The following is a 26,899-nucleotide window of genomic DNA, read 5'->3' as shown; positions in this document are numbered from 1 at the left end:
CCTCAGGGATTGTTCAGGCCCCCTCCCTTTCCTACACATCAAGCTTGGGGATTTGCCCCTGCCCAGGACTGGCAAATTGACTTTACTCACATGCCTCAAGTCAGGAAACTAAAATATCTCTTGGTCTGGGTAGACACTTTCACCAGATGGGTAGAGGCCTTTCCCACAGGGTCTGAGAGGGCCACCGCGGTCATTTCTTCCCTTCTGTCAGACATAATTCCTCAGTTTGGCCTTCCCACCTCTATACAATCCAATAACAGACTGGCCTTTACTAGTCAAATCACCCAAGCAGTTTCTCAGGCTCTTGGTATTCAGTGGAATTTTCATACCCCTTACCATTCTCAATCTTCAGGAAAGGTAAAACGGACTAATGGTCTTTTCCCAAAAACTCACCAACCAAGCAAGTAATTATGCTGAACCCCCTTGGGCACTCTGTAATTGGATGTCCTGGGTCCTCCCAATTCTTAGTCCTTTAATACTTATTTTTCTCCTTCTTTTATTTGGACCTTGTATCTTCTGTTAAGCTTCTCAATTTATACAAAACCATATCCAGGCCATCACCAATCATTCTATATGACAAATGCTCCCTTTAACAACCCCACAATATTGCCCTTTACCACAAAATCTTCTGTCAGCTTAATCTCTCCCACTCTAAGTTCCCATGCTGCCCCTAATCCCCCTCGAAGCAGCCCTGAGAAACATCACCCATTATCTCTCCATAGTACCCCGAAAAATTTTCACTGCCCCAACACTTCAACACTATTTTGTTTTATTTTTCTTATTAATATAAGAAGACAACAATGTCAGGCCTCTGAGCCCAAACCTGCACGTATACATCCGGATGGCCTGAAGCAAGTGAAGAATCACAAAAGAAGTGAAAATGGCTGCTTCCTCCCTTAACTGATGACATTCCACCATTGTGATTTGTTCCTGCCCCACCTTAACTGAGCCATTAACCTTGTGAAACCCTCTCCTGGCTCAGAGCCTCCCCCACTGAGCACCTTGTGACCCCCGCCCCTGCCCGTAAGAGAAAAACCCCCTTTGACTGTAATTTTCCACTACCCACCCAAATCCTATAAAACAACTCCACCCCATCTCCCTTCGCTGACTCTCTTTTCGGACTCAGACTGTCTGCACCCAGGTGAAATAAACAGACTTGTTGCTCACACAAAGTCTGTTTGGTGGTCTCTTCACACAGACACGCATGACACCCAGCACTTTGGGAGGCCAAAGCGGGTGGATCACCTGAGGTCAGGAGTTCGTGACCAGCTTGGCCAACATGGTGAAAACCCGTCTCTACTAAAATAACAAAATAAAAAATAACTAAAAATACAAAAAAAATTAGCTGGCGTGGTGTCACACACCCGTAGTCCTAGCTCTTTGGGAGGCTGAGGCAGGAGAACTGCTTGAACCCGGGAGGCTGAGGTCGCAATGAGCTGAGATTGTGCCATTGCACTCCAGGTTGGGTGACAGAGAGAGACTCAGTCTCTCTCTCTCACACACACACACAAATAAATAAATAAAAATAAAAATTAGATGGGCATGCATGGTGGTGCACACCTGTAGTCCCAGCTACTCCAGAGGCTGAGGTGGGAGGATTACTTGAGCCTGGGAGATGGAGGCTGCAGTGAGCCAAGATTGCACCGCTGCACTCCAGCCTGGGTGACAGCATGAGACCTCATCTCAGAAAAAGAAAGAAAGAAAGAAAGAAAGAAAGAAAGAAAGAAAGAAAGAAAGAAAGAAAGAAAGAATGCTTCAGGCTGGCTTTCTGACATCTAATTAAGTCTTCCCACGTGCCAGACTCATACTAGTGCTTGACACAGGCTGGTGTTCTTGAGGCAGCCAACAGTCCTGTGGAGTGGGGAGTACTATTATTATCCCCATTTGACAAACTTGGAAACTGAGGCTGAGTGCACATAACGTGCTCATGATCAGCATGCTGGCATTTGGCAGAGCCAGGATTCAAATTCAAGTGTTGCAAATGCAGGGTTTCTCAACCACCGTACTATCGGCTTGCTGGACTGCGTAAGTCTTTGTGCATTGCAGGATGTTTGGCAATATCCCTGGCCTCTTGTCTATGACACTCCAGCACCAGCCCTCTGGCCCTTCCTGAGTGGGGACAACAAAAATGTTTCCGATATTCCCATATCTTCTGGGAGGTAAAATCTCCCCTGTCTGAGAACCACTGCTCTCTCACTCAAGCTGGGAGGCGGGAGACACAGCAGATATTGCTATTGTTACTGCAGATGTGGGACTTGGTTGTTAGGGAAGATTTCCAATGGTGACATCAACCTCTGACCTGACCTGGAAAGGCAAGCAAGCGCAGTTTCCCAGATCTGCAAGAAAGAGGACAAAGCCTGTCTATTCATTCTCTCACTCCATAGGCATTTGCTGAGCACCTACAAAGTACCAAGCCCCAATCCAGCCTCTGGTGATAAAATGGCACAAAAAGAAAATTCCTGTCCTCCCAGACAATAAACAGACAAGTGAGGCAGGTGATGATAAAGGTCACAGGGAAAAACCAAGCAGTGTGGGGTGAGGAAGGTGGGGGATGGGGAACATGGGGGATGGGGAAGGTGGAGGATGAGGAAGGTGGGGGATGTGGAGGGTGGGGGGTGGAAAGGGTGGGGGATGGGGAAGGTGGGGCTGGGGAAGGTGGGCATAGGCACGCTGGCGGAAGTTTAATTTTAAATAAGATTGCCAGGGATGGCCTCACTGAGAAGGCGACATTTGAGCAGAGACCAGCAAGAGGGGAGGCATGGAGTCTAGCCGAGGTCTAGGGGAAGAATGGTGTACAGAGAATGGCTTGCCGTACAACAGCTCTGGGACGTCCTCCACAGGCTGATGGATGGATGATAAGCTGGAGTTGAATCACAGAGTGGGGGGATGAGGTCCAAGGGCCGGTGGGAGGAATCATGTTTATGATGTCCATTGTGACTTGGTGGCTTATCCGAGACTATATCTAGTTAGCAGTGCCAGATTGTAAGCTGGGTCTCTAGAACTTTCTTTTCTGGCTGGATCCGGCTGGATAGGCCACTTTCTTCTCTGCATGGGCCCTGTCCTAGAACCACATCCTCACCTGAGCCTGTGACTCACCTGGGCTGGGCCAGTGTTTGTGGGACCCGGGGAGGTGGGGGAGGACAGGTGTGACTTATAAGTGGAGGAGGTCTGCTGGCTCTGAACCATGTCCTAAATGGTTTACACTGCGCACAGCTTCCTCTCAGCCTGCTCTGAGCTGGAAGCAGCATGTGGGTCCTGGCCCTGATCTTCCTCGCAGCAGCCTGCGTGTTCTCACTAGGGGTCACTCTGTGGGTCATTTGCAGCCATTTTTTCACTGTGCACATCCCTGCAGCGGTTGGCCACCCTGTGAAACTGAGAGTCCTCCATTGCATCCTCCAGCTGCTGTTGACATGGGTGAGTTTTGTGCTTTATGTGTCCCCTCCAGCTGACCATTAAGGAAGGCGGCAGGAAAAATCACACACCGGAAGCTTCTAGCTGAATGAACACCGGTATCATGGGGCCTGCAGTGACAGCTGATCAGACCTTCTGAAATGTGCATAATCCCTATTAGGTGGTTCTCAGCCTCTTTGGGTGTTTCTGAAGCTGGCCCTGGCTAATATCCACAAAATTCAAAGAATGATCTGCTTTCTCAGTTAACAGAAGGAAAAAACCAGTCTGGTTCTATTCACCTGAGTGTCTCCCGCTGACTTTCTTTTCTTTGTTGTTGGTTTGTTTTATTTTTAAAATTGAGGTAAAATATGCATATAAAATTTACCATCTTTCCCATTTTTAAGTGTACCATTCATGTGTCAATAAATGAGTCCATATTATTCACAGCACTCACCACTCTCAGAAGTCGTGAAGATACGAATGAATTTTCCTGAGTCTCTGGGCCCCCATTGCTATCTACCTGTTAGCTAGAGCCAGCAAGCCACAAAGTAAAAGGGTAGCGGATGAGTAAATTAGTGCCGGTGAGCAAAACTACAGAATGTGACTTTAAAAATATGTTGTTGCTTTTGAGAGCTAGAAAGCTGCCTAGGGAATATAGTTTGGTTCTGCTTCTGGTGTAATTTGTTAAAATACCTGTAAATGGAACTGTGTAGGTGTTGCCAATACGGATTTCTTGTACTTTTTCTTGTGCCTTGACAGAAACTGAATATACAAAATATTTTTTGTAAGTTTCTTACATAACGAAAAGCAATTGCCAGTGCCTCTTCTCAAGAGACACCCTAGGTGTGTCTTCTATGCTTCAAAATAATTTCTATGCTATTCAAAAGAATGTAGCTATTACCTAAAAGAGACGATCCCGGGAACTCTGGGCTTCTGATCTCCAGTCAGCTTTTATAAGATGCAGTGATTGGGTCCTAGGTTTTCCTACCCTTGACACTCAGATTCTGTAGTCCAGGCTCCCAAATACAGTGACTCGATTTCCTCTTTTGCAAAGTAGGGAAAATTGCTCCTACTTCACAGCATTTTGTGGAGACTCCATGAATAACCCTCTCCAGAAGGCTTATTATAATGCCTGACACAGAGGGAGTCCTCCGTAAATAGTAGCCATTGTTACTCTTTGTTGATTCTTTTATTTTTTATGCAAAGATGTGTTATGCAACTGCTGTGTGTCCTGCGCCAGTCCTGGGCTCTAGGGCCAATGACAGGTGAGAGAGGTAAAGTTCCACAGGTCTGCCTTTAGGGAGCTTGTAGGGTCCATGCAGTGGGCAGCGGGGAAGTGGTCTATAAAGAAGCTAACCCGCAATAGAACAAGCTACAGATAAACAGCTTCCCAAAGCGGAGAATGCAAGGAGGACAGCAAAACCCGTCAGTGGAGCCGAGCAGGGCTTCTCGCCTGGGGCTTCTTGAGCCCCCGGGGTCACAGAACACAAGGGGGTCATGGATTTGGATCACAGAACATAAGGGGGTCATGGATTTGGGTCACAGAACACAAGGGGGTCATGGATTTGGATGGGGTCAAAATTACCCCATGTTCACAACTAACTTCCAATTGAAATTCTTTTCATGAGGAATGAAGGCAACAAACCACAGTCCTGAAAGCCAGACCTCGACTTTGTCACCAAGAGGAATCAGACATATTTGCATTGCCTATTAGATACTGTGAAAACTCATGTATTCTCCTCATTTCTTTGAAACTAGGGTAGTAGCAGGCAGCAGTTAGATCTTATTACTCTATGTGCCAGTAAGGAAGCACCTATATTATTATGACATACATTTTAATATTTTGATAAGTATATTTAAATAACACTGCTTTTCTTTATAATCCCATGTATTTATTTTCTGTATTTAAAAATGTTCTGGCCTGGGTGTAGTGGCTTACACCTGTAATCCCAGCACTTTGGGAGGCTGAGGTGGGAGGACTGTTTGAGTCCAGGAGTTTGAGACCAGCCTGGGTGACATAGTGAGGCCTATTCTCTCCAAAAAAAAAAAAAAAAAAAAAAAGTTCTCAAATGAGGCCTGCAGCTTTTCCCATGGCCAAAATGGCTGTGGCACAGACAAGGATTAGGAAACACTGGAAAGGATACCCAGAGGGAGAGCCCTCTTTATTTACGTATTTTTAACTCTTTTTTTTTGAGCTGGAGTTTTACTCTTGTTGCCCAGGCTGGAGTGCAATGGCATGATCTCGGCTTACTGCAACCTCTGCCTCTAGGGTTCAAGAGATTCTTCCGCCTCAGCCTCTCGAGTAGCCGGGAATACAGGAGCCCACCACCGCACCTGGCTAATTTTTGTATTTTTAGTAGAGACTGGGTTTCACCATGTTGGCCAGGCTGGCCTTGAACTCCTGACCTCAGGTGACCCACCAGCCTTGGCCTCCCAAAGTGCTGGGATTACAGGTATCAGCCACTGTGCCTGGCTGTATTTTCAACTCTTTATGCAAACTCTGACATATACCAAAGGGGAACAGGGTGCCCACTCTCCAGTGTCACCATCACTGACTCCTGGCCTGTCTCCCTTCCCTGTGTCCCTAAATGTCTCTAACTTTTCCCTCATTTTCATTTATTTAAGAAGCCAATGGACATCATATTATTTTATCCTAAAAATTTTCAGTAGGCATTTTCAAAAGATATGAACTCCCCCTTCCTGTTTTTAAAAAATGTACCCACACTATAGTTAGCTACACAGGCTTGGGGTGGCCAGATTGGCTGGGACGGCACAGGAAGGCCTCCCTGGAAACAGATGTTGCGCCCAGGCTGAGGTGGAGCAGGGCCTCGTGGTGGAGGTGGGTGTTGCGAGTAGAGGGACCATCAGGGGTGCCCAGAAGCCTGGCTTGTAGTGGCTGCAGTGGAAGGTGTCAGGAGAGTGGGTTGAGAGGGGCTGGCTGGTGCTGTGGCCACCTGGGCCTGCATGGGAGTGGATTTTCCTGCAGGTGTCCTGAGGGAACTGAGGGCTTGAGTAGGGCTGTAATCCAATCTGACTGCAGTTTCCAAAAACTCCTTTTGCCACCTGTGGAGGGCAGGTTGTGAAGGCCAGACTCCAGATGGCCTGTGAAGAAACCCATCTCGACCCATTTCTTCTCTCTCCAACAGGGGATGATATTTGAGAAGCTCAGAATCTGTTCTATGCCCCAGTTTTTCTGTTTCATGCAAGATCTGCCTCCGCTAAAGTATGACCCCGATGTTGTGGTCACGGATTTCCGCTTTGGGACAATCCCTGTGAAGCTGTACCAACCCAAGACATCCACCTGCACCCTGAAGCCTGGCATCGTGTACTACCATGGTGGTGGGGGCTTCATGGGGAGCTTGAGTAAGAACCCTTTTCTCAGACCTCCTAAAGGGTGGTGGCACCCCTTAACATAACTTGGAAGAATGGGCATCTTCCTGGGACTTAAAGTATGCTATTATTACCAGGGAACACCAGGGCAGTTCATGGTTTGCAGATCATTGAGGGGGCAAAAATATGGCATATATTGCCCTCTTATGTATCTCCTTATTTATGTAAATGTAATCCTTAGTTAAATTAACAATACTGTAATATAAGGAAGGATATTGTAAGGTAAAGATCCTGAAATGTACCCTTACTTGCATTTATATGTGTACATATGTATGTACATATACATGTATACATGTATATATCATTATTTTACTTATAATGACCACCTCTATTTAGTTGGAAATAAGGATATTTTAAATGAAAAGAATTAAAACACAGCATTTTGTTTCACATCAGGTTTTGCTAAGACAAATTCTGGTACAGACAAACAGGAAGATTTGAGAAAAATCAATGAGAGGAAAAAGTCACTATTGAGACAATTTTACTGTCTTAATTATTACCCCCAGGGAACTGGGGGAGAGGAAACACCTTTATTTGCTTTCAGTAGTGCTTTCTAATCTGTGGAATGCCAGGGTCCCAGTGTGGGAGCCTTTGAGAATAAGGGATTTAATGCAATGGTGGTGTGGTTTGGTCTGTATGAGAATGATAGTAACAGCCAATATTTATTAAGCAATATTCACTAATATTACTAATTACATGCAGGCACTGTGAGAACCCTATATGTGGATGATCTCATTCCAACTCCAACACTCTACGAGTTAGATATTTTCATTACCCCAGTTCACAGATGAGGAAATCAAGCCTCAGGAGGTTAAGAGACTTGCTAGGCACTATGTTAGCTCAAGCTAGAAAGAGGCAAAGTTGAGATTTGAACTCCAGTCTGAATCCAGAGCTCACACCCTAAACCTCTGCATTCTACAGTCAAACAGCTTCACAGATATTTTTAGTGGCTTGTAGGATGGATCGGAGGTGGGCGTCTTAGAGAAAGTTGTTCAGGCAGTACCACGAAGGAGAATCAGTGAGAAGATTGACCGGAAGTTTGCTGGAGTAGAGGAAAACCTAGTCAGCATTGGCCCAAGTGCTGTGTCTGTAGGAAGAAGACAGCGACAATGGCTGGCAAAGGAAGCCTTCCTAGTGAATCTTAAAAACCATTTCTTTTCTAGAAACCCACCATGGCATATGCTCTCGTTTGTGCAAGGAGAGTGACTCCGTGGTTCTGGCAGTTGGGTGAGTAAAGGGGAGATCCCAGGGAGCCAGCAAGGAGCAAGGCTCTGATGTGGAGAGATGGGGTGGGAAGTAGAAATGGGGGTGGGGGGTGGGGGATGGTAGCAGATGGGAGCTGGAGGAAGCCCAGAGGTGGGGATGGGCTGGGAGAAGCCACTGAAGAGAGAAAAAGAAGGCGGCTGGGTGTGGTGGCTCACGCCTGTAATCCCAACACTTTGGGAGGCCACGGTGGGCGGAATGCTTGAGCCCAGGAGTTCAGACCAGCCTGGGCAACACAGTGAGACCCCATTTTTACAAAAAATACAAAAATTAGCCAGGTGTGGTGGCATATGTCTGTAGTCCCAGCTACTTGGGAGGCCGAGGAGGAAGAAGCACCTGAGCCTGGGAGGTTGCAGTGAGCCGTGATTGCGCCACTACACTCAGCCTGGGTGACAGAACAAGACCCTGTCTTAAAACAAACAAAACAAAACAAGAAAAAGAGAGTGAAAGAAAAATAAGGGGAGGTGAGGAGAGATGGAGATACAGAGAATGGAGAACCCCTTCCTCTGTGCATGTGGGCCTTGGGTTTGTTTAAACAGAGGCGTTTTGTGCATTTGGAAGCTGGGTAGGTGGTGGTCTTTTTTAAGCAGTTCAGGTGCAGAGTTTCACTGCAGGAACACTTGGACAACATAGCTCTTCTTTGAGTAAAACAACCCTGCACCTCCTTCTGCTAAATGCCTGTGGTACCCCGCGCCATCACTCAAACAACCCGAAATGCTGCCACGTTCACTTCCAAGTGCTCCCAAAAGGGAGGTCCCCCTGGCTGAGACCCACTGAAGAAAGTGAGAAAAACAAACAAAAACAAAAACAAAAACAAACCCATTGTCTCTCCTAACAGATCTCTGACAGTCACTGCCCAGCCTGGAGCCTCAAAGAGGGCGTGGTGGGCAATTGGGTCCCCTGTCCTGCTGTCTGATGCAGCATCACACATGTGGTTCCTCCTGGTTAAGTTTCCCTGTAGTTTCATTTAAAGGTACACACTTTAAAGAAATATCAGTTCTCTGCATCTCAGTGGGGGTACATCTGCCAGCTTTCTTGTGGCACAGCTACCTGAGGTGAGTAGAAAATGAAGAGATGAAGCCGGGTGCAGTGGCTCATGCCTGTAATCCCAGCACGAGGCCAAGGCGGGTGGATCACTTGAGGCCAGGAGTTCAAGACCAGCCTGGCCAACACGGTGAAACCTTGTCTCTACTAAAAATACAAAAATTAGCCAGGTGTGGTGGCATGTGCCTGTAGCCCCAGCTACTCAGGAGGCTGAGGCAGGAGAATCACTTGAACCCAGAAGGCAGAGGTTACAGTGAGCTGAGATGGCGCCACTGCACTCCAGCCTGGGTGACAGAGTGAGATTCCATCTGAAAAAAAAAAAAAAAAAAAAAAAAAAAGAAAATCAAGAGATGAGATGAGAGAGAGACCTGGATAAATCCCTGACTTTACAATTCTCAGCTCCAGAAGGGTTTCTACCATGGGATCATGGGATGTTGCTGGACACCTTGTCATTCTGATTGTACCAAACCAAGAGATCGTCAGTAGAACATGCTAGCAAGTCTCCGCCAGAAAGTTATTTTCTAAATCCAAGGTAGACAGGATTTTGGAGTTAAGGGCATTGCTTTCCAGGATGTCCTATTCCCGGGTGGCCTGAAATGGGGGTATGGAATGGAAACAGCTGATGGAAGTTTTATTTGTTGCTCCCATAGAGTGTTTCTTTGCCTTTTTTTTTTTTTTTTAATTTGTGGCCAGCATTTAAAAATAGCGAACTTTCTCACAAAACCTGGATTTCTGGAATCTCTTAGCAATACCAGGTAGGCAGGGCAGCAATGGTGTTGAGTGTGCATAGCTTGTTTGGAAGAGTGCTGTGTAGCTCTGGCCTCTGGTGGTACAGTCAGTCCTCAGCAATGTCGACAGGTTCTTGGAACTGTAACTTGGAGTGAAACCAATTTTACCTATTACAAAACCTAGGCTAAATGATATAAACAGAATCAAGCTCTGATGGTATAATTCTGGTCACAAAAACACCAGCTAATTTATGAAAAAATTTTTTTAAAAATTTATTTTACTACTTTTATGTTTTATAATTTTCTTTAATAGAGACGAGGTCTTGCCATGTTGCCCAGGCTGGTCTCAAACTTCTGAGCTCAGGCAATCCTTCTTCCTCAGCTTCTCAAAGTGCTGAGTTACAAGTATGAGCCACTATGCCTGCCCTAAGCTTCTAAATAAAGAAAAACACCTGCTAATATTAAAAATTGAAATAAATGTGAGCTATACATGTATTTTTAAAAGATTAATAAAAACAAAAAGATAATTATTTACCCAATTTTTGGTGAATCAGTGAGTGATGGTGGTCATTCTGGTGGTAGGTTAAATCTAGGAATAAATGTTTACAAGGTAAAAATTGTCAGGAGTACCTCTGACTGTCTCCCAGTTCAAAACCACTCACAAATGTGGCAGCCTCATTGACAGCTTCTGTACTGCATCATTTATTTTTGTGTAGATGTATGATTATTGTAAACTTTATGCATTTTTTTGTTTTTGAGATGGGATCTCACCCTGTCGCCTAGGCTGGAGTACAGTGGTACGATCTCAGCTCACTGCAACCTCTGCCTCCTGGGCTCAAGCGATTCTTGTGCCTCAGTCTCCTGAGTAGCTGGGACCACAGACACACACCACCACACCTGGCTAATTTTTTTGTATTTTTGGTAGAGGCAGGGTTTCACCTTGTTGCCCAGGCTGGTTTTGAACTCCTGAGCTCAGGCGATCCATCTGCCTTGGCCTCCCAAAGTGCTGGGATTACAGGTGTGAGCCACTGTGCTTGGCTGACTTTATAATTTTTTTTTCACTCTTGTTGCCCAGGTTGGAGTGCAAGAGCGCGATCTCGGCTCACCACAACTTCTGCCTCCTGGGTTCAAGGGATTCTTCTGCCTCAGCCTTCCTGAGTAGCTGGGATTACAGGCATGCACCACCACGCCCAGTTAATTTTGTATTTTTAGTAGAGACGGGGTTTCTCCATGTTGGTCAGGCTGGTCTTGAACTCCTGACCTCAGGTGATCCACCTGCCTCAGCCTCCCAAAGTGCTGGGATTACAGGCATGAGCCACTGCACCCGGTTGGCTTTATGCATTTTTATTTTGCAATAATTTATATTCCTTCATCTATTCCCTTTCCAACTCACTTATTCCAGTTCAGGGTCGTGGGTGGCTGGATCCTATCCCTGCAGCTCAGGGAACAAGGCAGGAACCAACCCTGGACAGGACACCCACCTATTGCAGGGCACACTCACACCTACACCCACATTCACTTGGACCAGGACAATTTAGACATGGTCATGAATGTAACATACACATCTTTGGGATGTGGGAGGAAACTGGAGGACTGGGAGAAAACCCACACAGACATGAGGAGAATGTGCAGACTCCACACAAACAGTAGTAGCCCAGGCTGGAATCGTTTTTCTTTCTTTCATCAATATAATGAAACAATGTTGAATGAAATGACATTATTTGAGGCCCTGCTTTTTTTTTCTTCTTTGAGACAGGGTCTCACTCTGTCACCCAGGCTGGAGTGCAGTGGCATGATCACAGCTCACTGCAGCCTCAACCTCCCAGGCCCAAGTGATCCACCTGCCTCACCCTCCTGAGTAGCTGGGACTACATGCATCCACCACCATGCCCAGCTAATTTTTTATACTCTTTGTAGAGGTGGGGTCTCACCATGTTGCCCAGGCTGGGCTTGAACTCTTGGACTCAAGGGATCGGCCCACCTCAGCCTCCCAAAGTGCTGAAATTAAAGGCATGAGCCACCGGCCTGGCCAACCTGCTGTATTTAAGTCTACAAGATCTCCCCTAACAAAATCTGTAGGTATGGCATGATTAATTAAAAACCCAAGCAGGCCTTGAAGTTGCTCATACAAGAATCATAAAACAGGAAGCAGGAGCAGGTGAGTCAGGGAAGCAACATGAGGCAGGTTCAGGAAGATGGGGCTGGTGTGGGTGATATTTACATTGTTGGCCAATTGGTGGATGTCTCGTGACACAGGTCCCCCATTAGGGCATTGAGACAGTAGGAATGGCACCTGCCTAGGTATGTGGGCTTTATGTGTCTCATCTCATTTAAGCCTCACACCTAACTTTAACTGCTCAAGTTTCACAAAGGGAAGTGAATGGACTAATTTGGGCTAAAAGATGCTAGACGCTGATATTTTGGATCTGCCGGGGCGTTATCAACTGTGTTTCTTGATTCCTTTTTAGTTACCGCAAGTTACCTAAGCATAAGTTTCCAGTGCCGGTAAGAGACTGCTTGGTGGCCACCATCCACTTCCTGAAGTCCCTGGATGCATATGGAGTGGATCCAGCCCGGGTTGTGGTCTGCGGTGACAGTTTCGGAGGGGCAATAGCCGCAGTGGTTTGTCAAAAACTTGTGGACGGGCCAGATCTGCCCCGGATCCGGGCTCAGATCCTGATCTATGCCGTTTTCCAAGCCCTGGATTTACAAACCCCTTCGTTTCAACAGAGGAAAAACATCCCACTGCTCACCTGGAGTTTTATCTGCTACTGTGTTTTTCAAAACCTGGATTTCAGCTCCTCCTGGCAAGAGGTCATCATGAAAGGTGCCCATTTGCCTGCTGAAGTCTGGGAAAAGTACAGAAAGTGGTTGGGCCCAGAAAATATCCCTGAGAGGTTTAAGAAGTGGGGTTACCGACTGAAGCCCCATGAGCCCATGAATGAAGCTGCTTACTTGGAAGTAAGTGTTGTCCTGGATGCGATGTGCTCGCCCCTGATTGCAGAAGATGATGTAGTGTCTCAGCTCCCGGAAACCTGCATCGTGAGCTGTGAGTACGATGCTCTCCGGGACAATTCACTGTTGTACAAGAAAAGGCTGGAAGACCTGGGAGTGCCCGTGACCTGGCACCATATGGAGGATGGTTTCCATGGAGTGCTCAGCACCATTGACATGAGCTTCTTGCACTTTCCCTGCTCCACGAGAATTCTGAGTGCATTAGTTCATTTTATAAAGGGACTGTGACCATCTTTCTTCTCTGCTGGTACTGCGGTGTGGATTCCACTGGCATCCAGCCTCCCACAGGGCTCTCTGTTGCTGATTTAGGTGGTGCATAGTGGGGCTAGGGAGGGGGTAGAGGTTGCTGTTACCTTTCTGGTCCAGGTTCTAGAACCACACAATGCATGCTCCTGATGTCCAGAGGACGTGGTAGAAAAGACAGGTTTGGAGGTGGGAGTGTGGCTGTCTCTATTCTCTGTTGGGAAAACCTGGGCTGACAATATTCAGTGGCCATTTGTGGGAGTGAATCAGCCGGTAAGAGCTGTTCTTAGCCTCCCTAAGGGGCAGTTCAGGCTCCCAGATTGATCCAGACTTCGTGTGACTTTCGTCCATTTGACTGGACTTTGGAATAGCACAAGGGCATCATGTACCTCACAAGGCTTTCCCAATGTGGCTCAGAAGCAGGAGCTCTGATGGTCTAGGCTGCTGTGAGGTGGTGGTGGTGGTGGAAAAACTGGCTTCACCCACCTACTCTTCTGTGAACAGTAGTGACTTTTCCTGCTGTTTCTCAGCCTCTGGGATCAGAGTCTTCACTGTCTGGGCTGGAAACTTTAAGATAGAATGGATAGAGCTTCCACAGTGGTTGGCATCTAGTGGTGGATGAAGACAGCCTGCAGCTGCCCGACTTGGGGAGCTCTGGAGCTCCTGGAATCAAAGCCTGGCTTCCAACCAGAAGCCCCAAGGCAATGTTCTAAGAATTTGAGAAGAGAAGTTGGGAGGGAAGTGGGGTCCTGAGTTAGAGACCCATGAAGGCTGAGTCTAACCAGATAACCCTGTCCACAGTGCAAAGTCAAGACAGCCAAAGAAACAGAAGATGTATTTGTGAAAACTATTTCTTTTTTAAGACATGGAACCAACTCAAATTGGCCTCTATTAGAAAGACAATAGATTGGCTTAGGTAGCGATGCATGCTAGGCATACATCAGGCAAGGTTTGATCCAGGAACTCACACAGTGCCATCAGCTGTCCTGTCTTCTCTGCTCTGCTCTTCTCTCCTCTGTGTTAATGCCAACTTCTCCTCTTCATACGGTGGCACTGAGCAGCTTCATGCCTACCTTCCTCCAGGGTCAAGTTCATTATCATGGACTTGCCTTATTCTCAGCAGTCCCAGAAAAAAGCCTAATTGCAACTTGATGGCTTTGTTGGCTTTCTGAGCAATGTGTCCAGTTGCCACAGTGAAGGGAATGGAATAATCTAACTCACCATTCCCAAGTCCTATGCCATCCTGAGAGTGGGGGGTGGAGTCAATTCACCTTGGTGCTTGGACTAAGCATGAGGTGGTGAGTGACAACGTTCCTAATTGAAGGGTAGGGTAAATGGTTGTTGGGTGGACACCAACACTTACTCTACTACAGAAGCTAAATTGAACCCTCAGGCAGGGTACGTGAAAGTGGCAAGAGATGTCAAGACCACTGGGCAAGTTGGCCAGTTGTTCCTTAGGAATGAAAATTCTTTTGAAAGGAATGGCCAGGGTCCCCTGCTGGCCCCACTTGGTCTTCTGGAGGCTCTGATCTTGGTTGGTTAGTGGTCTTTACAGGCCAAGGTCAAGGCCATTGCACAAAAAACCCTGTGCATGCCCTTAACTTGCTTTCAGTTGAATATTTGGGCTGAACTATGAGGCGGAGAGGAATCCCATTGGGTGGCTCCTTGCTGCATTCGCAGTTGACCAGCATGGGGTTTGTTGGAGAAATAGGAACCTTCCCCTGAAAACACACACTGTGGTAGCCACTCAACTGTTGAAAGGCACTGGAGTCCAATGGGTGAGGCCGCCTCTGAGACAAGCCTCTGAGTTGAGGCTGGGAGAGGCTCCCTCCTTGGAGTGCTGCTTTTTTTGTTTCACCCCTGCCTCTGGAGATGGGTAGAGGAACATGAGCTGACCTTCTGGGAAGTTAGGTTGGTGAGGAGTTGCTGAGGCACTGCAGGGCCATGCCCAGTAGAGAGGAATGTATAACATTTTAAGAGGCTGAGAGCCCCCCTTGTTGGGCGCATGCCCATGGCAGCTTCCTTCTGCGGATCATGGGAGAAATCAAGCACTTTCACCTAATGGCTAGATGATTGATTTTGGGACGAAATTCTCCACTCCTCTCCTTTACCACATCACCACTATCCTTCCTGCAATACATCCACGAGACTCACTGAGTGGAAAAGGGATAGGAATGAATGTTCACCCAGGGCCAGCTACATGCTAGGCACTGTACTGGACCATTTAAATTTGCCACCTCTTATGTTCCTCACATTAATCTTACAGAGTAGGTACAGACATACCTATGGATATTGCAGATTCAGTTCCAGACCACAGCAATAAAGCAAGTCACATGAATTTTTTGCTTTCCTTAGTGCATGTAAAAGTTACATTTCCACTATATTATAGTTCATTAAGTGTGCAATAGCATTATGTCTTTAAAAAGCATGTACATACCTTAATTTAAAAATACCTTGTTGCTGAAAAATGCTAACAATCATCTGAGCCTTCAGTGATTGCAGTAGCCTGGGCTACTGTTTTCTATGTGGGGTTTGCACATTCTGCCCATGTCTGCGTGGGTTTTCTCTGAGTTCTCCAGCTTCCTCCCACATTCCAAAGATGTGTATGTTACATTCATGGGAATGTCTAAATTGTCGTAATCTTTTTGCTGGTTGATGGTCTTGCCTTGATGTTGATGCTGCAGGTGGTGGTTGCTGAAGGTGGGGGCGGCTGTGGCAATTTCTTAAAATAAAATAAGACAGCAGTGGATTTGCCACATCAATGGACTCTTCCTTTCATGAAAGATTTCTCTGTAGCAGATGATGCTGTTCTATAGCATTTTACCCACAGTAGAATTTCTTTCAAAACTGGAGGTGGTCGTCTCAAACCCTATGCTACTTTGTCGACGAAGTTTATGTAGTATTCTAAATCTTTTGTTGTCATTTCAACGGTGTTCATAGCATTTTCACCCAGAGTAGATTCCATCTCAAGAAACCACGATTTTTGCTTATCTGTAGGAAGCAAATCCTCCTCTGGCCAACTTATTCATGAGATTGAAGCAATTCAGTCATATTTTCAGGCTCCACTCCTAATTCTAGTTCTCTTGTTATTTCCACCACATCTGCAGTTACATCTTCCACTGAAGTCATGAACCCCTCAAAGTCATCCATGAGGGTTGGAATCAACTTCTTCCAAACTGTTAATGATGTTATTTTGACCACCTCCCATAAATCATGAATGTTCCTCATGGCATCTGGAATGGTGAATTCTTTTTAGAAGTTTTCCAGTTTACTTTGCTGAGGTCCATAAGAGGACTCACTGTCTATGACAACTATAGCCTTACAAATTGTATTTCTTAAATAATTGGACTTGAAAGTCAAAATACTCCTTGATCCACAGGCTGCAGAAGGGATGTTGTGTCAGCAGGCATGAACACAACATTAACCTTGTACATCTTCATCGGAGTTCTTGGGTTATCAAGTGTCTTGTAAATAAGCAGTAATATTTTCAAAGAAATCTTTTATTCTGAGCAGTAGGTCTCAACAGTGGGCTTAAAATATCTAGTAAACCATGCTGTAAATAGATGTGCTGGCACCCAGGCTTCTTTGTTCCATTTATAGAGCACAGGGAGGCTAGATTTAGCATAATTTTTCAGGGCCCATTCTTGGAATGGAAATGAGCATTGGCTTCAACTTAAAGTCACCAGCTGCATTAGCTCCTAACAAGAGAGTCAGCCTGTTCTTTGAAGCTTTGAAGGCAGGCATTGACTTCTCCTCTCTAGCTATGAAAGCCCTAGATGGCATCTTCTTCCCATAGAAGGCTGTTTCATCTACAATGAAAATCTTTTGTTTCATGTAATCACCTTCATCAATCATCTTAGCTGAGTCTCCTGGATACCTTGCTGCAGCTTCCCCATCAGCTCTGCTTCACCTTGCACTTTTATGATTATGTTATGGAGACAACTTCTTTCTTTCAACCTCTTGAACCAAACCCTGGCTAGCTTCCTCACTTTCCCCTCAGCCTTCATGGAATGAAAGAGTTAGGCTCTTCCTCTGGATTAGGCTTTGGTTTACAGGAATGCTGTGGCTGGTTTGATCTCCTATTCAGATCATTACATTTTCCTGCATGTCAGCAATAAGGCTGTTTTTCTTTCTTATCTATCATGTTTCTCTGGAGTAGCACTTTTAATTTCCTTCAAGAACATTTCCTTTGCATTCACAAGTTGGGTAACTGGTGTAAGTGATAGAGCTTTTGGCCTGTCTCAGCTTTTGACATGCCTTCCTCACTAAGTTTAATCATTTCTAGCTTTTGATTTCAAGTGAGAAATGTGTGACTCTTCCTTTCACCTGAACATTTAGAGTTCCTTGTAGGGTTATTAATTAGCCAAATTTCAATATTGTTGAAATCTCAGAGAATAAGGAGGCCCTAAGGGAGGGAGAGAGATGGGAGGGTGTCAGTCAGTGGAGCAGTCAGAACACACAATATTTATTAAGTTCACTGTCTTATATGGGTGTGGTTCATGGCACCAAAACAATTACAGTAGTAACACCAAGATTACTGACCACAAGCCAGGCATGGTGGTGCATGCTGTGGCCCCAGCCACTCAGGAGGCTGAGTTGGGAGGATTGCTTGAACCCAGGAATTTGAATACAGCCTCTGCAACATAGTGAGACGCCTGTCTCTAAAATTTTTTTTTTTTTAAATTTAAGAAAGGAAACAAGGCCAGGGGCAGTAGCTCACTCCTGTAATCCCTCCTAACGCTATCCCTCCCCTTGTCCCCCACTCCCCGACAGGCCCTGGTGTGTGATGTTCCCCTCTCTGTGTCCATGTATTCTCATTGTTCAACTCCCACTTGTGAGTGAGAAATGTGGTGTTTGGTTTTCTGTTCCTGTGTTAGTTTGCTCAGAATGATGGTTTCTAGCTTCATCCATGTCCCTGCAAAGGACATGAACTTATCTTTTTTATGGCTGCATAGTATTCCATGGTGTATATGTGCCACATTTTCTTTATCCAGTCTATCATTGATGGGCATCTGGGTTGGTTCCAAGTCTTTGCTATTGTAAATAGTGCTGCAATAAACATATGTGTCCATGTGTCTTTATAGTAGGATGATTTATAATCCTTTTAGGTATATGCCCCGTAATGGGATTGCTGGATCAAATGGTATTTCTGGTTCTAGATCCTTGAGGAATCGCCACACTGTCTTCCACAATGGTTGAACTAATTTACACTCCCACCAACAGTGTAAAGGTGTTCCTATTTCTCCATATCCTCTCCAGCATCTGTTGTTACTTGACTTTTTAATAATTGCCATTCTAACCGGCATGAGATGGTATCTCATTGTGGTTTTGATTTGCATTTCTCTAATGACCAGTGATGGTGAGCTTTTTTTCATGTTTGTTGGCCACATAATGTTTTCTTTTGAGAAGTGTCTGTTCATATCCTTCACCCACTTTTTGATGGGGTTGTTTGTTTTTTTCTTGTAAATCTGTTTAAGTTCCTTGTGGAGTGTGGATATTAGACCTTTGTCAGATGGAGAGATTGCAAATTTTTCTCACATTCTGTAGGTTGCCTGTTCACTCTGATGATAGTTTCTTTTGCTGAGCGGAAGCTCTTTAGTTTAATTAGATCCCATTTGTCAATTTTGGCTTTCGTTGCAATTGCTTTTGGTATTTTAGTCATGAAGTCTTTGCCCATGCATGTGTCCTGAATGGTATTGCCTAGGTTTTCTTCTAGGGTTTTTATGGTTTTAGGTCTTATGTTTAAGTCTTTAATTCATCTTGAGTTAATTTTTGTATAAGGTGTAAGGAAGGGGTCCAGTTTCAGTTTTCTGCATATGGCTAGCCAGCTTCCCCAACACCATTGATTAAATAGGGAATCCTTTCCCCATCGCTTGTGTTTGTCAGGTTTGTCAAAGATCAGATGGTTGTAGACATGTGGTGTTATTGCTGAGGCCTCTGTTCTGTTCCATTGGTCTTCATGTCTGTTTTGATACCAGTATCATGCTGTTTTGGTTATTGTAGCCTTGTAGTATAGTTTGAAGTCAGATAGCATCATGCCTCCAGCTTTGTTCTTTTTGCTTAGGATTGTCTTGGATATACGGGCTCCTTTTTGGTTCCATATGAAATTTAGAGTAGTTTTTTCTAATTCTGTGAAGGAAGTCAATGGTAGCTTGATGGGAATAGCATTGAATCTATACATTACTTGGGGCAGTATGGCCATTTTCACAATATTGATTCTTCCTATCCATGAGCATGGAATGTTTTCCATTTGTTTGTGCCCTCTCTTATTTCCTTGAGCAGTCCTTTGTAGTTCTCCTTGAAAAAATCCTCAGGTCCCTTGTAAGTTGTGTTCCTAGGTATTTTATTCTCTTTGTAGCAATTGTGAATGGGAGTTCACTCATGATTTGAGTCTCTGTTTGTCTACTGTTGGTGTATAGGAATGACTATGCTTTTGCACATTGATTTTGTATCCTGAGACTTTGCTGAAGTTGCTTATCAGCTTAAGGAGATTTTGGTCTGAGATGATGGGGTTTTCTAATTATACAATTATGTCATCTGCAAACAGAGACAATTTGACTTCCTCTCTTCCTGTTTGAATGCCATTTATTTCTTTCTCTTGCCTGATTACCCTGGCCAGAACTTCCAATACTATGTTGAATAGGAGTGGTGAGAGGGGGCATCCTTGTCCTGTGTTGGTTTTTAAAAGGGATACTTCCAGCTTTTGCCCATTCAGTATGATATTGGCTATGGGTTTGTCATAAGTAGCTCATCATTTTGAGATATGTTCCATCAATATCTAGTTTATTGAGTGTTTTTAGCATGAAGAGGTGTTTAATTTTATTGAAGGCCTTTTCTGCATCTAGTGAGATAATTATGTGGTTTTTGTCTTTGGTTCTGTTTATGTGATGGATTATGTTTATTGATTTGCATATGTTGAACCAGTCTTGCATGCCAGGGATGAAGCTGACTTGATCATGGTGGATAAGCTTTTCGATGTGCTGCTGGATTCGGTTTGCCAGTATTTTATTGAGGATTTTCACATCGATGTTCATCAGGGATATTAGTCTGAACTTTTCTTTTTTTGTTGTGTCTCTGCCAGGTTTTGGTATCAGGATGATGCTGGCCTCATAAAATGAGTTAGGGAGGAGTCCCTCTTTTTGTACTGTTTGGAATAGTTTCAGAAGGAATGGTACCAGCTGTTCTTTGTATCTCTGTTAGAATTTGGCTGTGAATCTGTCTGGTCCTGGGCTTTTTTTTTTTTTTTTTTTTGGTTGGTAGGCTATTAATTACTGCCTCAATTTCAGAACTTTGTATTGTTATATTCAGGGATTTGACTTCTTCCTGGTTTAGTCTTGGGAGGGTGTATGTGTCCAGAATTTATCCTTTTCTTCTAGATTTTCTAGTTTATTTAAGTAGAGGTGTTTATAGTGTTCTCAGATGGTAGTTTGTATTTCTGTGGAATCAGTGGTAATATCTCCTTTATCATTTTTTATTGTGTCTATTTGATTCTTCTCTCTTTTCTTCTTGATTAGTCTGGCTAGCAGTCTATTTTTTTCATCTTTTCAAAAAATCAGCTCCTGGATTCATTGATTTTTTGAAGGGTTTTTTTTATGTCTCTATGTCCTTCAGGTCTACTCTGATCTTAGTTATTTCTTGTCTTCTGCTAGCTTTTGAATTTGTTTGCTCTTACTTCTCTAGTTCTTTTAATTGTGATGTTACAGTGTTGATTTTAGATCTTTCCCCCTTTCTCCTGTGGGCATTTAGTGCTATAAATTTCCCTCTAAACACTGCTTTCAGCTGTGTCCCAGAGATTCTGGTACATTGAGTCTTTGTTTTCATTGGTTTCAATGAACTTATTTATTTCTGCCTTAATTTCATTATTTACCCAGTAGTCATTCAGGAGCAGATTGTTTAGTTTCCATGTAGTTGTGTGGTTTTGAGTGAATTTCTTAATCTTGAGTTCTAATTTGATTGCACTGTGGTCTGAGAGACTGTTTGTTATGATTTCTGTTCTTTTGCATTTGCTGAGGAGTGTTTTACTTCCAATTATATGGTCAATTTTAGAATAAGTGCTATGTGGTGCTGAGAAGAGTGTATATTCTGTTGATTTGGGGTGGAGAGTTCTGTAGATGTCTATTAGGTCTGCCAGAGCTGAGTTCAAGTCCTGAATATCCTTGTTAATTTTCTGTCTCATTGATCTGTCTAATATTGACAGTGGGGTGTTAAAGTCTCCCACTATTATTGTGTGGGAGTGAGTTTTCACTCAATAGTATATCTAAGAAATTCAGCCTGATAAAAATAGATTTACCTTACTCTTTTTAGCTACTGAATAGTATTCTGTAGTTTGGCAATATTACACTTTTTAGCCATTCCCTACTGTTGGACACATTTGGTCTGTTTTTCAGTTTCTCAATGTGACAAACAAATTTGTAGTGAGCATTTCTGCACACATCTCCTTCTGCACATGTGATTCTCTGTGATAGATCCAAGAACTGTTAGCAGGGCACAACTTAAATGTTGATAAATACTAACAAAATGCTTGTTTCATTTTCTTTTATCATCAGATCTCAGTTGGGAGGGAAGTAGTCACATTGTAACAACCAATCCCTAAAGCAAAAAGAAAACTGATGGGTTTGATAATTGTAGGATGGGAAGTAGTTGGTACGGTATATCTATATTTTAAAAGGAAAGTTCCTTGACTCAAACCATTAGTGGGTTTTTGCCTCAAATATCCTTGCCTCCATTTAACAAAGCAAAAGTTGTCAGAGTCAGCAAACTGGTTCCTAGTTATGCAGATTGCCAAAGCTTGTTTGGTTCCCTGACAAGAACACCGCTGCTCCAACATGGCAGCTGGCTGTCTTGCAAATTGCTGTACAAGGTTAAATCAGATAAGGCAGTGCCTGGGGTTCGGTTTCAAAGCATTTCTAGTCATCGTAAAAACACTCAATGCTCTATCTCCATTGCTATGAAATAATTCCCTGGCTGTCATCACTAAAGAACCGAGGAGTTTTAATTTTATGTGGAAGAGATAAATTTTGGACTTGTTGCTGCAGTATTCCCAAGGCCCCTCCAGGAGGTAGAATGATGCAGAACACGTGATCTGGAGCCAATCAGAGACCCAACATTTAACCTCCCAGCCCCTCGGTTTTCTTGCCTTGAAATGGGGGTCATCATATCTAATGGGTTGTTCATGCTGACTTAATGAAAGTTGTGATTAGGTATATGCTGCTTGTTAGACTCAATTGTAGGGGATAGGGAGTGCTGTTGACTGGACTCACAGCAAAGCCCTTGGTGGGGTTAAGAAGTTAGTCTTGTATGCAGGAATTCTCTATTCAAAGAGAATCTAGAATGACTTCCCTTGGGATTCTTCTGCCCCAAATTTTCAAATACACTCTGCTAATGAAGGAAAAGGAATACATTTTGTTACTAGAGTAAACTTTGTTTAGGCACAAAGAGAAGAAAGAATTGACAATTTTTTTGACCTTTTCTACGTGACAAACATTTTACTGGGTGCTTTTAGGTGACATCTCATTGAATCCTCATCATGTTATGAAGCATATAATATGTCTTCCTAATTCATAGGTCAGGAAACCAAGGTTGACATGGCCAGGAAACTTGTTCAAAGTTTCTTGGTAAGTGGTAGAACTGGAATTGGAAGCCAAGTTGGTCTGAGTTCCAAATCCACCACCCTACAACCATTCGGTTCCCATTGCAATAACCTGAAACTGATTTGCCATCTTTAAGAAGTATTTCTAGGTCATAGTGGATGAGGAGTGAAGAAGTCAATTCATTATTCACTCCTTGGGTCCCACTTTAGACTTTGTGTTTCCGGTAAGCCTTCCTACTCCAGTCAGGTTTATAGTCTTCTCCTTCTGGCTTGCATAGCATACTGTAGTTCCTTTATCATAGTTCTGAGCACATTGCATTGTGATTATACAGTGACTGAAAATGTGAATGGGATTGGATTAAAGTGTTCCATAATCCAATCCATATATTGGATTAAAGTGGTGCCCAATTTCTAATGTTCACAGGTGCTTGGAAAAGCAAATGGCAATCATCTCTGGAGGAAGGAAACATTCTAGGCTTTACCTTGTTTTCGCAAAGAATTTTTAAGATACCAGCTACATGAGAAGAAAAGAGCTAGAAGTAAGAACCCACAGAAACAAGAGTAAAAATAAGAAAAGAAAAGAAAAATCCAAATTCTGTAAAAGAGGTCTGCTTACTATGCTGAAGGAGATAAAAATCTAAATTTGAAATTTGAGGAAGTTGAAACTGGTAATTTAAAAGTTCAGGAGGCAAAACGAAATTTAAAAAATTAAAATGGAAAAAGTAACATAGCATTAATACACACACACACACACACACACACACACACACACACGTATATATAGGAAACAAATAGAAATTCCAGAACTGAAGAATGCAGTAAACAAAATAAAAATTCAACAGATAGACTTGTCAAAAGAAAAACTTCAGCCAAGTTAAACTTAAAGGAGTTTAATTGAGCAGTGAATGATTCACAAATTGGGCAGCCCTCATAATCATAGCAGATTCAGAGAGACTTCAGAGGTACCTTGTGGTGAAAACAAATTTATAGACAAACAAAAAACAAAAAACAGGGGGGGATGTTTCATACAGAAATTGGAGGTGAGGTACAGAAACAGCTGGATTGGTTACAGGTTGGCTTTTGCCTTATTTGAACACAGTTTGAACACTCAGCAGCCTGTGGATGGCTGAAATATGGCTTCTGGGAATGGCCAAGACCCAGCTGTTGTTACAGGTGCATACTCCTACATTAGGTTTTCAGTCTTGTCTGCCTATTAAGCTAGGTTACGATTTGTCCACAAGGACTCAAATAGAGAAGGACAGAGTCCTCCTCAGGCCATATTTAGTTCGCTTTAACAGGCTTGATTTCACCTTAGACACACCTGAAGAATAGTTATGTAAACTGGAATCTAGGTCGGAAGAAACTATAAGAAATCAAGCATGAAGAGACAAAAGGATAGAAAATACAGAAGAGGGGACCAGAGGCATTGAGGATTCAGTGATAAGAAAGAACAAATATGTAATTGGTGTCCTAAAAGGAGAGTGGAAAGAAAGGAGGCAGCAGCCATATTTGAACAGATAATAGCTGAGAATTTCCTAAAATGATTGAAAGACATTTACCCATAAATCCAAGAAGCATATTGCAAGCAGTGTAAAGCAATCCACTCCTACCTAGATACATCAGAATAATGCTGCAGGAAACCAAAGATAAAGAGAAAATCTTAAAAACAAAACAAAACAAAATAATCGCTCAGATACCTTAAAAGAATTAATAAACTGACACTTGTTTTCTCAGAAGCAACAATGACAGTCAGGAAACAGTGGAAAAATATATTCCACGTGTGAAGAAAAGTAACTGCCAAACTGGAATTCTACCATCACCGAAAATATCCTTCAGAATCAAAGTGAAATAAAGATGTTTTCAGATAAATAGAAACTGAGGAAGTTTGCCACTAGCAGAACTCCTTTAAAGGAAATTCTAAAGGGTTCTTCAGGAAAAAGGGAAATGATCACAGACGGGAGGTCAGAGATGCAGAATGGAATAAAAAATAACGCAAATGGCAAATATGTGGGCAAATCTAAGTAAATGCTAACTATAAAATGATAATAATAATAACTCATGTAATGTAAAATATGTAGGAGAGAGAATTAAAGTACATAATAGCATATAGATCTGGAAGGGACCAAATAGAGTTAAATTGTTCTAAGGTCCTTGAGTTTTCTGGGAGGAGGGTAAAAGTATCAACCAAGATTAGACTTTGCTAAGTCATGAGTGCATGGTAATTTCTTTGGTAAACACTAAAGTAATAGAAAATAGTTTAGTCCACTACGGGAGGCAGAAAAATAATAATTAAGGGAATTTATATCCTTAAAACAACAATTAAGGGAATTTATAGTCTTAAAAGCATATAGAAGAAAGGAATAAAGGCTGAAAATTAATGAACTAAACATCCATCTCAAAAAACTAGAAAACTGATAGTAAAACAAATCCAAAGAAAATATAAGGAAGATAATGAAAAAAATAAAGTTTTTAAAAGTATTTTTATACTTACTTTTATTTTTAAATTATTTTTTATATCTTTAAAGGAAAATTTCTAAAATATAACAATCACACAATAGAGATGATCAACCATGCCATGTTTTGGCTCTTGGAAAAGATGGATAAAATTGGTAATATCTGGTGAGACCAATAAAGTAAAAGAGAAAAGGCATAAATAGTAAATATTAGGCATAAAGGGAACTTTAATACAGGCCCTAAGATATAAAAAGATAATAAGAAGACATTATGAGCAACATATGTCAAAAATTTTGAAAATTTAGGTGCAATGTGTTAATTCCTAGAAAAATACAACTTACCAAAACTGGGAAAGGAAACAGAAAACCAACGTAGTTTTGTACCTAATAAAGATAGTGAATCTAAAATAGAAAAGCCTTCCAACAAAAAGAAGACCAAACAGAAACCTCTTGGCCCAGAGGGCTTGATTTATGTAATATTCAAGGAAGAAGTAACACTCAGCCACACACACATACAAAACCTGATTTAAAAACGAGCAAAGGCAAAGAACTAAAAATAGAATTAGTTAGACCTAACAATTGCATTACTAAGTATTTACCCAAAGGAAAATAAACCCTTCTACCAAAAAGACACCTATACCTGTATGTTTATTGCGGCACTATTTACAACAGCAAAGACATGGAATCAACCCAGGTGCCCCTCAATGGTGTGGTGTGGATAAAGGAAATGTGGTACAGGCTGGGTGCAGGGGCACACGCCTGTAATCCCAGCACTTTGGGAGGCCAAGGCGGGCAGATCACTTGAGCCTAGGAGCTCGAGACCAACCTGGACAACATGGTGAAACCTCGTCTCTACCAAAAATACAAAAATTAGCCAGGTGTGGTGCTATGCACCTGCAGTCCCAGCTACTCAGGAGGCTGAGATGGGGGATTGCTTGAGCCTGGGAAGTTGAGGCTGCAACGAGCTGTGATCATGTCACTGCACTTCAGCCTAAGTGACAGAGTGAGACCCTGTCTCTGAAAAGACAAGAAAAGAAAATTGGTACATATACATTATGGAATACTACACAGCCAGAAAAAGGAATGAAATCATGTACTATGTGGCAACATAGATGCAGCTGGGGGCCATTATCCTAAGTGAATTAATGCAGAAACAGAAAACCAAAAACCACATGTTCTCACTCATAAGTGGGAGCTCAACAATGGGAACACATGGACACAAACACGGGAACAGTGGACACCAGGGATTCCAAAAGTGGGGAGGGAGAAGGAGGGCAAGTGTTGAAAACTCCCTATTGGGTACTATGGTCACTACTTGGGTGGCAGGATCATTAGAAGCCCAAGCTCTAGGATCTTGCAATATATGCATGTAAAAACCTGCACATTCACCCCTTGAACCTAAAATAAAAAATGAAGCAAACCAAAACAATGGGCAAAGGACTTGAATAGACATTTCTCTAAAGTAGATATATAAATGGCCAATGAGCACATGACAAGATGCTCAATACCGTTAGTCATTAGGGGAAATTAAATTCACAATGACATACCACTTCACACCCACGAGGCTGGTTATTGTTTAAAAACTGGAAAATAACAAGTGTTGGTGAGGAGGCAGAGAAATGGGAACCTTCGTGCTCTGCTGGTGTGAATGAGAAATGATGCAGATGCTGTGGAAAACAGATGCTTTTGTGGTTCGTGAGCCTGACGATTGGGTGTTCATGTACATGTGTGAGATGTGCCACCCTCGAACCTTGTTATGACGTCAGTACATTACCCATCTGACC

The 26,899-nt window shown here is 43.2% G+C and overlaps 1 protein-coding gene and 1 non-coding gene across 2 annotated transcripts; both read left to right on the top strand.

Moving 5' to 3' along the window:
- The first annotated feature begins 3,179 nt into the window (after window positions 1–3,179).
- On the top strand, window positions 3,180–15,822 carry AADACL3 (arylacetamide deacetylase like 3). The gene is made up of 4 exons (XM_004024678.5): window positions 3,180–3,414; window positions 6,537–6,753; window positions 7,944–8,007; window positions 12,284–15,822. Exons 1-4 carry the CDS (start codon window positions 3,247–3,249, stop codon window positions 13,056–13,058), a joined length of 1,224 nt encoding a protein of 407 aa, XP_004024727.1. The 5' UTR covers window positions 3,180–3,246; the 3' UTR covers window positions 13,059–15,822.
- A 10,973-nt stretch (window positions 15,823–26,795) lies between these two features.
- Window positions 26,796–26,899, top strand: LOC115933363 (small nucleolar RNA U13). The gene has a single exon (XR_004069215.2). It is a non-coding gene; the product is annotated as a small nucleolar RNA U13 (small nucleolar RNA).

Source organism: Gorilla gorilla, chromosome 1 (genome assembly GCF_029281585.2).
Source record: "Gorilla gorilla gorilla isolate KB3781 chromosome 1, NHGRI_mGorGor1-v2.1_pri, whole genome shotgun sequence".
NCBI lineage: Eukaryota > Metazoa > Chordata > Mammalia > Primates > Hominidae > Gorilla > Gorilla gorilla.
The sequence above is the reverse complement of the archived record's forward strand: the minus strand, read 5'-3'. Positions and strand labels throughout refer to the sequence as shown.